The sequence below is a fragment of the Stegastes partitus genome, unplaced genomic scaffold (genome assembly GCF_000690725.1).
Source record: "Stegastes partitus isolate 25-593 unplaced genomic scaffold, Stegastes_partitus-1.0.2 Scaffold1317, whole genome shotgun sequence".
NCBI classification, from domain to species: domain Eukaryota; kingdom Metazoa; phylum Chordata; class Actinopteri; family Pomacentridae; genus Stegastes; species Stegastes partitus.
The window spans coordinates 89400-101877 of NW_007579048.1; the positions used below are offsets into that span (position 1 = coordinate 89400).

At 39.1% G+C, this 12478-nt stretch overlaps 1 protein-coding gene across 1 annotated transcript in view; it reads right to left on the reverse strand.

The window, feature by feature from the left end:
* Positions 1-12478, reverse strand: part of LOC103369658 (anoctamin-9-like) — a 30675-nt gene that overhangs the window by 7138 nt on the left and 11059 nt on the right. Inside the window, exons 7-18 of the mRNA XM_008298428.1 lie at positions 8923-9002; positions 7544-7678; positions 7276-7369; positions 5827-5887; positions 5614-5696; positions 3957-4061; positions 2806-2970; positions 2062-2098; positions 1099-1210; positions 777-831; positions 596-693; positions 274-470 (exon numbers count right to left, since the gene is read on the reverse strand). Of these exons, the coding sequence (XP_008296650.1) occupies positions 274-470; positions 596-693; positions 777-831; positions 1099-1210; positions 2062-2098; positions 2806-2970; positions 3957-4061; positions 5614-5696; positions 5827-5887; positions 7276-7369; positions 7544-7678; positions 8923-9002 (1222 nt within the window). The remainder of the gene's footprint in view (positions 1-273; positions 471-595; positions 694-776; positions 832-1098; positions 1211-2061; positions 2099-2805; positions 2971-3956; positions 4062-5613; positions 5697-5826; positions 5888-7275; positions 7370-7543; positions 7679-8922; positions 9003-12478) is intronic.

Sequence of the window (12478 nt, forward strand, 5' to 3'; positions counted from 1 at the left end):
GAGAGAGAGAGAGAGAGAGAGAGAGAGAGAGAGAGAGAGAGAGAGCATGTGTGCCTATGGGAGCTATGTTAAACAGATCAAGGAATTTTTACCACAGCTTTTCCAAACATTCTAGTTTTATTTTAAAAGCTAACATTATTTTACTCTGCACACAGAAACAAAACTATTTCACAAAAACCAAATAGGGTTTTATGTGAGGAAACAATCCACCTTTAAACCACTGAGTTAGCTTTACAGGTGTGACAGACAGATAAAGGGAGACTTTGGACCTACCCATCTCCAGGTATTCATTGAAGAGGCTAAAGGAATCAGTGTCAGCCAGGTGGTAGTTACGCAGCCAGTCACGAAGTTTGCAGATATCACATGGCTCAACACGTCCCTGTGCATCACGACAGGCCTTCCTGTAACAATAACCACACTTCCTCTGCAGCTTCTTTGCAGTGTTTCTCTTTAGGCAGCTCTTCAACCAGCTGAAAAACACATGAATGAAGGATCAGGCACATAAACAGTGTTTTTTGATAACGTCCTGCAGTACACACAGACTCATCAATTGCTGAATTACATGAGAAGGTAAATGAAAACAGAGCACACTCACGGCACAGTGAACTCAAAGATGTTGTTAAGAGTCTGTTTCAGCAGCATGATCACAGCCATTTGGATGAAAAGGTCTGTCAAACAGCCACTTGGATGGCACTACAAGACACCCGCAGCACATCTATCAACACTGTAGTGTATACGCCTGTATGAAAGTCTGAACTTTAAGTGAATCTTCTTACCTCTTCCAGTCGAAAACCAGCGAGGCGCACGTAGTTTCCTGGATGGCCATTTATTCTATGACAAGACAGCATCATAAGAACAACATCAAATCAGCAAGCACCAGTTGAAGCCTCTGAACATGAGGCTGGCTCCTACATATAGGTAACCATGGTGAGAAGATACCAGCAGCCTAAACGTCAAATCTTATATACATGGTCTTTACAAGTGTATGTAAACTTTTGTTCACAGCTGTCGGTCTGGGGCTATAAACACTAACACGTCAGGTCTGACCGAATCATTTGCACTATTTGTGACTGCTTGTGACAGACATCAAAGGAGTACCTGCCCAGGAAAAAGGCCACATAGAAGAGAGAGGAGAAAAGAGTGAAGAACTGGAAGGTGAACATCTTGACTGTGAAGCTCCTCTCTGTAGCAGCAAGCGAGTTCAGCTTCTCTGTATACACACACACACACACACACACACACACACACACACACACACACACACACAGAAACACATTAAAGAAAGTACATGTAAAAGTAATTTGATGAAATATCTAATATTTATTTAGTCAAAAATTCAAATAGAACTGTATTCTTACAGTGCTGAGCCAAAACAAATTGATCTGACTAGTCAAACATGTATGACGCTTTGTGTGCAGCCAAATTAGGCTGAGGCCTGGGCTCCACAAAACTCTGAAGGTGCCCTGTGCACACTAGCAGCAGGTCCTTAAAGTCCTGCAAGCTGTTTGTTGGAGTTGCTGTGGATCAGACTCGATCCAGAACTTCTCTTAACACTCTGTGGCTGGTTCCTTGTCTGTTCCCCCTGTGATCAGTCTTGCTAAGTACTCAACACCATTGACCTGGAGCACTCCACAAGCCTTGGCTCTTGACAATGTTAGATCCGATTCTTTAGTTGGAAGCCCAAGAACAAGCCGGAGAAATCTTCAGTTCTCAGATGCAGAATTTATTTAGGTCACAGGTAAAGTTTTACAGCGCTGGAATTCAGAGGGACAGAGAGGAATCTCATGTCCAGCTGAACTCCAGCGCTGTAAAACTTCAACAACAACAAGAACCAAATACTTGTTTACTGTTTATTTACCTATCACAGACCATGACATGGACTGTTGTTACCTGATAATCAACATTATTTACTTGATCTAGTCAGATAGTTATGGCTCACCAATGTATATTTTCCATTAACCTTTCCATTTTACATTTATGGGGAAAACAGCATTTTCAGTGTATTTTATCATTTTGTTATTATTTGCAATACAATGTAATGAATAAAGTTTTTGTTTTCACCTATCTGACACAGCTTGAGGGAAACCCATCTGTTCACCTGGAGGTAATGTGAAAGGAGACACACATACAGACACAAGTTATTATTGTCTTAACAGGGAGAACTTTACAAGATCAGGAGTCTGGTTTGCACTTCTTCAAGACCCTCCAGCAGAACCTTCCATCTGTTCCTGTCAGTTTAAAGACAGGAACAGAGGACACACATGTAAAGACTTTTTAATGTTTGTTGTCTCCATCTGGACAGTCAGACAGAAGGATGGACTGACGAACAACTAACTAACTCATATTTAATTCAACATTACTGCAGTGGGCAGGAATGACCTTCTGACCTTTCTTACTACAGTGAAGCTGAAGAAGCCTTGAACTGAAAACGCTGTTGTTTAATAAGTAGGTCATGCAGGCGATGTGAAGTGTTGTCCATTATGTTATACTGTTTGTGCATTACAAAGTTGTATAGATGACAAATCGGTGGTCAATTGTCAAGACAGAGCCTGCATAAAAACTTCCTTTCAATATTGATGTGAATCTACTTTAATTAAAGCTGAGACTTAGCATTTTGATATAGTATTCATTATTTCATTTCAAAATAAATGTGCCTATTACATAAGTCAAAATACTAATGTTGGTCTGAACTGTATTATATACTTCTATTCTGGTGTGATGGCAAAACTAAATACCTTCCTGTTTCTACCATTCTGCAAACCTAAAGTGAATGCAGCGTGAGAATCGGGATACAAGTATACATACCCGGGTCATGATTTGAATGGTGACATAGTGCAGCACAGCACCAAGCATCACAGCCACAGGGTTGGCATGGTCACTCGCAAACTTCCACTCGCTTTCAGATATCAAGGGGGCAGCCACCACTCGAAACACCACCAAAGCATGAGCAAGGCCGATGATCAGCATCAACTGCAGAACACCAATATATTCTTTGTTTTACTCCATGAGGGGAAAACTGGTAGTGAGGCTGTGTTATTTTGGCAGGTAAACATGTGAGCAATTACTGAACATTCCTGTGATAGCCAGTGGTCTGTCAAGATCTCCTTCCTAAAAGATACAGTGCTTAACAACTTTATTAGACAACCACCCAATGTAAGGTTTATGCCACAGCTGCCCTAAATTAACAACACTGATAATTAACAAAACCATTTCTTGTTTCTGTAATGGTTGATACAACAGTAGGTAGAAGCTCTAAAAGCAAAATGACATTTTTAATGTTAAAGCATAATTAGGGTCCGAGCCCTAACAGTGCAAAGACCCTGTTGGAACTGCTATGACTATTATACTTTCTTTTTTGCTGAAAAAGACGCAATTTGGAGGGCCTAAACATGCTCGAAAACTCATCAAAACTTGCACGCATATCAGGACTGGCGAAAAATCTGATATTTTAAATGAATTGGGCATGTTAATTGCAAAATGGCTCCAAAGCTTCCAAATCCAGACCTCCATCAGATAATACTTCAGATTTACATTGATCATTTTTATGTTATTTTGTTCTCAACTTATTCTACTACGTAATGAATAAAGATTTTCAACTGGAATATTTCATTCATTGAGATCCAGGATGTGTTATTTCAGTGTTCGCTTTATTTTTTTACAGCGCTCAACGTTATAAAAGGAATGAGGAATTTCAAACTGCATTCACCTTTTAATACCCAAATTTGAGCCGGCTTCTCTGAGAAGTCTTTCGATGTGGTCTAGTCTGTACATTCTCTGAGAACTGTTTTTTGTCTTGTATGCAGTTACATCCGTATCCCTGTAAACAGCACACTCACTTTAAGGGATGACATTACAGTTACAGATGCGTCTGCTTAGCAATGAGCAGCAGTGTTGTATAACTGGCCCTCACTCTCATGAAGACTGACAGATGATGTGAGTGATTGTGTGTAACTTACCATGAGTGTTACTAGGATGAGGACCACAGTACTGCGCAAATAGGAGTGTCTAAACTGTTTGGGTTTACAGTTTGGATCACTGACTATTTCCATTATCAATTCCTCCTGTTGACACACACAAACAGACTGATATGTAATACACACACTGAATTCTATTATATATCTATATTACAATGAACTGTGTGTTATACTAAGTGTTTAAACAAAGGCTCTAAAACCCAGAGAATTTATAGAAAAAGATTTCCTCCGGCAATTTGAAATGTTCTTTGATTGTAAACATTTGTGCGGATCATCAGTTTACCGAATCAAAACTGGAACTACGAAACTGTTTGTATCAGTTTTAGCACATGTTTGCACCTGCTATATACATACATCTTGTGAAGCACTCCAAATATCTGTTCATTAGCTGGCATTAAATGCGCAGTATTTCCATTTGCAAAGACCAAATGTGTTGTTTTTGTCTGACTAAAATTCAAACATAAAGAAGGAATCATAACACTATGACACCATACAACTAACTCTTCCAGGGTTACATGTTACATGCTACATGTTCCAAGCAAACCAAATCTCCCAATATGATGATATTCACATGAATGAGTATATCAGGTGAGATCTTCACAGTGTGATTACTTGACAGGAAATGACATGGAATCCAAACTTTCGGTCAGCTGATGAACAGCCTATTTGAGTTAAATTGTTGTTTTCAATAAAATGAATGCTCACAACTTTTGGTCCCATGTTCCCATTTCTTCTTTTTGCATTTTGAAGCTCTACTTAGAACCTTCCGAACATCCAACAGTGCAAAATGCAAATTCATGTCATTTTTTAACTGGTCTTAAGATTTCGATCAGGAGTGTACGTCATCTCACAGTGGGGACATGAAAAAAGCTTGGTAGCAAATCTAAAAAATGTTTGATTGATGTAGGAGGAATTAAAGCAAGCAGCTGATCAGCTATAGCAATAATAATGACTGAACCAAAGTTTGTGGATCTTTTGTGTTACCAACAGTGTTTTTTGTCTGTTGACTGTTCTTTCTTAATGCTAATCTTTTCTCTCTTCATTCTCCCCTCATTCCAGCCAGTCAAGGCAGATGTTTGCTCACTCTGACTGGTTTGGCTGAAAATTTCTTCCCGTCAAAAGGCACTTTTTCGTCCCTGCTGTTACCAGCTGGTGCTCAAGGGTATGTGTTGGGTTTTTGTCTACAATTCTTCTTGACCTTACTATATAAAGTGCCCTGAGACGACTTATGATTTGGCCTAAATTAATTCAATTAAACTGAACGGTCTTTTATTGTATATAATCTCAGTGTGACAGCTGCTTTGCTTCTGTATTTGTATTGATTACTCAAGATTCAAGATTTCTTTATTTGTCATTTCTCTCAAATATGAGAGATGTTTAAAACAATGTGTGTCCATGTTTATGTGAGGGGTGGAGGATAGGGGTGTGGGGTGGCATGCCAGGGAAAGAGAGAGGCCGCCGCAGGTAACAATCGCATAGAGAGAACTTTTATGATCAAGTCAAGCTAATTAACATATTTTAAGATAAGGGGAGCACAAATCCCAGGCAAGACAACAATAGACATACCTACTGTATTAAGACTAGATTTGTCGTAAGTCAGTGATACTGTATGGTTTGTAAGTTAGGCAGAAAGCTGTACCTCCTCCTCACACCAGTCATAGACCTTCCACTGAGAAACATGTTGTGCTCTGTGTCTCTTCCACAGCTCCAGGAACAACGTGGCTGAAAACACACACACGTGCACGTGCACACACAAACACACACACCCAAATGTGATTACATTAGACATCGGGGTGGATTACATTAGATTAGCCATCAGAGTACATCAGCTTAGGTTAGATCGTAGACTCACCCCAGATTGCCATGAACATAGCAAAAGCCACAGTGCCCTCATTGTCAAACAAATGGCTGACCTGTGTGGATAAAAACACATCATGCACTCAGCAAACAGGAAAGATCACAATCTTGTACAGCACAAACAGAGTAACATTTGAAAGCTGTACTACAAAGTAAGATTCGTGGGTTAGTAGGTATGTTGATCTTAAAGCCAAAGGTGACTCATTGTAACGGATGCTGTATAGTTAAGCTGCTGTAGCAGAGCTCCTTTCACCAATTACTTTCCTGATGATTCGCTATGAGTCATAAAGATTTTCAACAAAGGGAATATCTCATATCCTCAAACCTGCTGAAAAGTATGATACTAAAACCAAGGGTTACTAAGCCATTCAGTTGTAGTAGTACACACTGTATGTGTTGCGCTTCCACTGGAACCTCCATGAATTCAGCCAGCGATACAGAAAAGAAAAAAAAGTTTTAAAATTTGGTCTTAAAAGAACATTTGGTGCTGCCGATACTGCAGCTTAACAGCTCTAATTTGCAGCTGTCAAGTTAGAAAGCAGCGGCTGCATTGAGCGCGTGCTATATGGTAAAATCAATACGGTGCTGTTAAAAAGTATTTATTCTTCTTAGAGGTTTTCCCCATGTATCTCTTTTAAACACTCATGCTCCATTTTTGGACAAGAATTTACTAAATGTCTACTTCATGTCAAATGAAAACCGATTTTTTACAAAGCAACATCAACTTATTAAAAATATAAAATGTCAAATAAATGATTACATAATTATTCACTCCCTTTAAGTGACTCACCGAATTAAACACAAGTGCAGCCAATTGGTGCTCGATACAATTAGTGAAATGGAGATGATCTGAGTGTAGTGAATGTGTCTCAGTTACTGTATTATAAAGAAACCTGTATCTAGAAGGTCCAGTCACTAGTGAATCAGAATTCCTGGTTATAACTACACCATGAAGACAAAAGAACACTGCAAGCATGAGTTGCAAAAAAATTTCCAAGTCTACTTTTTATGGCACTGTATATCAACTTACGGAAGCTTTGTTTTGTTTTGTTGTTTTTTTTTTTTAACCAGCATTCCTCTCTTGTATTATTTGCAGTAGCAACGCTTCATAGCAACAATTTTTTGCATTCTTCTCCATTGCTCTTGCTCTCTATTATAATGGCCTTTGTCTCGTGACTGAAATAGGTGGCACACAATCAGTCTGCAGAAGAAAGCTTGGTTAATAAAGGAAGTTGATTACCCCCTTTGTAATACCCATCAACTCTGAGTGGGGTTCTAGGTTTTATCAAGCCTGGCTATGTGGTGGTTTTTTGTTTTTGTTTTTTTGTAGCAAACTGATCATGTTTTTTTCTTATTCATCTTGTATATTTTGGAAACTTGAATTCTAATGTCAACTGACAGCAGCAATTTGAAGACAACAGATAAGAAATGTCATTAATATCACCTTAGCATAGGAACAGGTGTCTGAGAGTTGCCACAATGTACACTTTTTATCACAGCGAGGACACATGGTGATGTTGGACTGACACACTTCTTTACTGAAAAGACACAAACAAAAACGAAAGCTTTAATCGAAATAAAAATTCAGATGTGAATTTGACACTCTTCTTTAACAACTTCATAAATGAGGTTATGCTCATGCAAAACAACTAATCTTTGTCAACTTATGGCATGCCTAATATTATTACTATTTATACATACACCTGACTCACATGAGAGGGTTAGTGTTGAAAAAGGCAAGTCCGTACAGGAACACTACAACACCGAGAACAGCAGCTGGAACTAGCAATTTAGTGTACCATCCCAGCCACAGGTAGTACAGAGCCACCTTCTCTCCAAAGTAACACCTAAGTGGAGAAAACACAAAGGCAGACATGGTGAAGCAACCAGATATATAGTTACTACAATGATTACAAAACCATATACTTTTTCCTGTATTCTTTTTTAATACCATCTATGTCTATCCATTTCACTGTCGCCTGGTTTGACCATACTTAATATAATGTGGGTTTTGACAATACATTGCTAGGGGCGGAAGTTTGGTTTGTTGCTTCCAACTGTTTATAGGAGTCTCTTATTTGAAATGTTTACATAGCTGTAAAATCAGGCAGCAGTAATGTAATAATTCATCCATCCATTATCTATACACTGTTTAATCCTCTGTAAGGTCGCAGGGAGGCTGGAGTCTATCCCAGCTGACTTAGGGTGAAGGCAGGGGACACCCTGGACAGGTCACCAGTCTATTACAGGGCTACACTTAGAGACAGACATTCACATTCACACCTATGGACAATTTAGAATCACTAATTAACCTCAACATGTTTTTGGACGCTGAACAGGGAGAACATGCAAACTCCCAGGCGTCATAACCAGGATGCGAACCAGGGATCTTCTAGCTGCGAGGCAATGGTGCTAACCACTGAGCCACCATGCAGCCCTAATACAGTAATAATAAACACAAGTAGAAGTCCAAGTTTTTGTACCAAGAACAAGGCAGAATGGGATAGCGACTTGTAGAAACTATTTCTAAAATAAAATAAATATAAAATGGTTAAATATCAAGCACATTAAGGGTAACCAAAAGCCACTGAAAACATGTACTTTTTCAGATATTTCTTAATCATTTAATCAGAAATTTCCAACACAATATCAAGGTATAAAGAACACAGGACTGGGAGAAAAAGGCTATTTCAAAGCTTTGGAGCTGCAACTGCAAAGGCACGGTTTGCAGGGTTTAAGTGGAGACTTTTGCTGCAACAGCTGCAGCCTTGTCCCGAATAAACTCTGGTGTTATACTTTACTCCATTGTCAAGCTGGTGGTTATATCTTCACCCCAGCCTCAGGCAGAGTGCACTCTGGGGCAGGTGTTCAAAACACCTCTCTAAACTGGCTGCATTGGGTTACTGAGTGCAGATCAATGGTAAAATACAATTTGTACTTTTCTTTTTTTTTCAATCAAGGGTACCACTCAATGAAGTATGCAAAAAGTGAACGTGAAAGTGAAGTCTGAACATTTTGTTTGAGACAGTAGTCACAGACAGTTAAAGACAGACAGACCTTAACAGACAGTAACAGACAGTTATAGACTGACTTGATGTCACGGACTGGTTGTCCTGTAAAAAGAGCCGACCATCGAGCCCACGTCTTTGTCAGGTGCTTCTGCTTCTTTCTCTGAGAAACATTAACAAAAAAAAATTTACATAAAAAACATGAGACTTTTTATCTGCTATGGTAATGCATGAACAAGTTTCACATCAGTAACCAGTCATGTTGCAGTCTACAGATACACCTGTCAAGACTTTACCTTAGATTTTTTTAACGTAAGATTTCATCAGTTCATCATTTTATCATTTGTGTGAATTCTTGACGTGGCTAAAAAGGCACGATACAAGGTCACAAGGACATTGACCTTTGACCACCAAAATCTGTTCATCCTTGAGTCATCCTTGATGTCAACATCAAAACATTTCATGCAGTTCATTTCAAGTAAACAGATCACAAAATGTGTTTTTTTTACCAACAATACTTTTTTGCTTCAACCACTGTAGTCTAATGTGACAGTAGTTGTTTTTCTGCACTCAGTTAGATTTATTTATTGTTCTCTCCGGTATTTGTACTGTACTCTGTGTTTCTTTACTGTAGCCTGGGGTTTTCTTTCACTGTACACAGCTGTGTGTAACTACTGTAATTAGTTTTCTTCTGCACTGTATTGTAATATCCAATGATAATCTAGTGTGACAAACAGTAGAGCTTCTTTACTGTACATTGATATGTTTCTCTTCTCTTCTCACTCTCGTGTATACTTTTACTCTTCTGTATTTCTTTACTTTACCGTACTCTATTGTATTTTATTATTTATTTATACAGGGATCTCTATTTGTCTTTACAGTTTTTCTTCAGCTCCTGTCTCCAAATACAGTTGAAACCAGAAGTGTACATTACATTGTATAAAAAGACACATAAGCTTTTTTCCCCCCTCACTACCTGACATTAAATGTGACTAAACTTTTCTTTTTAGGTCAGTTGGGATTACCAAAATGATTTAAATTTGCTAAATGCTAGAATAATGAGAGAGATTTTTTTAAGAGATTTTTTTACTTTTACTTTTTTTTTTTTTACTTTCTTCAGTCAGAACTTTTTTCCTTAGTATTTGGAGCATTGCCTTTTGACTGTATGGCTTGGGTCAAACATTTTGGGTACCTTCTGCAAGCTTCTCACAATAGTCTGATAGGTTTATGGCCCATTCCTCCTGACAGAACTGGTGTAACTGAGTCAGGTTTGTTAGCTGCCTTGCTCCACACGCTTTTTCAGCTCTGCCCACAAATTTTGTACAGGATTGAGATCAGTTTGTGATGGCTACTCCAAAGCATTGACTTTGTTGTTCTTAAGCCTCTTTATAACTAATCTGGCGATATGCTTAGAGTCATTGTCCATTTGGAAGACCCATTTGTGCCCAAACTTTAACTTCCTGGCTGATGTCTTGAAATGTTGCTTTAATGTTTCCACATAATGTTCTTTCCTCATGATGTCATCTATTTTGTGAAGTGCACCAGTCCCTCCTGCAGCAAAGAACCTCCACAACATGATACTGCCCCGCCTTGCTTCACAGTTAGGATGGTGCTCTCAGGCTTGCAAGTTTTCCCCCTTTTTCCTCCAAATGTAACGATGGTCACTATGGCCAAACAGTTCAGTTTCAGTTTCTTTAGACCACAGGATATGTCTCCAAAAATTAAGATCTTTGTCCCTATGTATTTGCAAACTGTAATCTGGCTTTTTTTATGTTGCTTTTGGAGCAATAATTTCTTCCTCCCTGAGTAGCCTTTCAGCTTGTGTTGGTACAGGACTCGCTTTACTGTGGATAATGACACTCTCTTACCAGCTTCAGCAGCATCTTCACAAGGTCTTTTGCTTTTGTTCTGGGGTTAATATACACATTTTGCACCAAAACACGTTCATCTTTGGGACACAGAGCACATCTCCTTCCTGAGCGGTATGATGGCTGGACATTCCCATGGTGTTTATACTTTTGTATAATTGTTTGAACAGATGAATGTGGAACATTCAGGCATGTGGAAATTGTACCCAAGGATGAACCAGACTTGTGGAGGTCCACAATTATCTTCCTAATATCTTGGCTGATTTCTTTAGATGTTCCCATGTTGTCACAAAGGGGAGCAGCGTGTTTGAGATGTGCCTCCAATTAACTCAAATGTTGTCAATTAACCTATCAAAAACTTCCAAAGCCATCACATAGTCATCTGGACTTTCCCAGATAGTTTGAAGGCATAGTATTCTTCCTCCCTGAACAACTTTCATCTCTGATTACACAGTTTCTCTCTCTAGAGTGTACACTTCTCCACCCTGGCATACTGATCAGGCCGATTCAGCCCTTCATGATCACTACAGCACAGACTGAATGACTTCAGCACTGCCCCTACCTTTTCCATCTCTATCCTCTATCGCCCAGCCCTTTCCTGCAGTACCTAGGGTTATTGTTCGGCGAGCCAGGGATCTTCTCGCTATGAGGTGATGTTGCTATCCACCGATCCACTGTGCANTTCTTCTGCACTGTATTGTAATATCCAATGATAATCTAGTGTGACAAACAGTAGAGCTTCTTTACTGTACATTGATATGTTTCTCTTCTCTTCTCGCTCTAGTGTATACCTCGACTCTTCTGTGTTTCTTTACTTTACCGCTTTTTTTTCCCCCCTCACTATCTGACATTAAATGTGACTAAACTTTTCTTTTTAGGTCAGTTGGGATTACCAAAATGATTTCAATTTGCTAAATGCTAGAATAATGAGAGAGATTTTTTTAAGAGATTTTTTTACTTTTACTTTTTTTTTAAACTTTCTTCAGTAAGAAATTGTTTCCTTAGTATTTGGAGCATTGCCTTTAAACTGCATGGCTTGGATCAAACATTTTGGGTACCTTCTGCAAGCTTCTTACAATAGTCTGACAGGTTTCTGGCCCATTCCACCTGACAGAACTGGTGTAACTGAGTCAGGTTTGTTGGCCGCCTTGCTCGCACAAGCTTTTTCAGCTCTGCCCACAAATTTTGTACAGGATTGAGATCAGTTTGTGATGGCTACTCCAAAACATTGAATTTGTTGTTCTTAAGCCAAATTACAACTAATCTGGCGATATGCTTAGGGTCATTGTCCATTTGAAAGACCCATTTGTGCCCAAACTTTAACTTCTTGGCTGATGTCTTGAAATGTTGCTTTAATGTTTCCACATAATGCTCTTTTCTCATGATGCCATCTATTTTGTGAAGTGCACCAGTCCCTCCTGCAGCAAAGCACCTCCACAACATGATGCTGCCACCCTCGTACCTCACAGTCAGGATGGTGTTCTCAGGCTTGCAAGTTTCCTCCTTTTTCCTTCAAATGCGACAATGGTCATTATGGACAAACAGTTGAATTTTGGTTTCATCAGACCACAGGACATGTCTCCAAAAATTAAGGTCTTTGTCTCTGTGTGCATTTGTAAACTGTAATCTGGCTTTTTTTATGTTGCTTTTGGAGTAATGTCTTCTTCCTCTCTGAGTATCCTTTCAGCCCATGTTGGTACAGGACTCATTTCACTGTGGATAATGACACTCTTACAAGCTTCAGCAGCATCTTCACAAGGTCTTTTGCTTT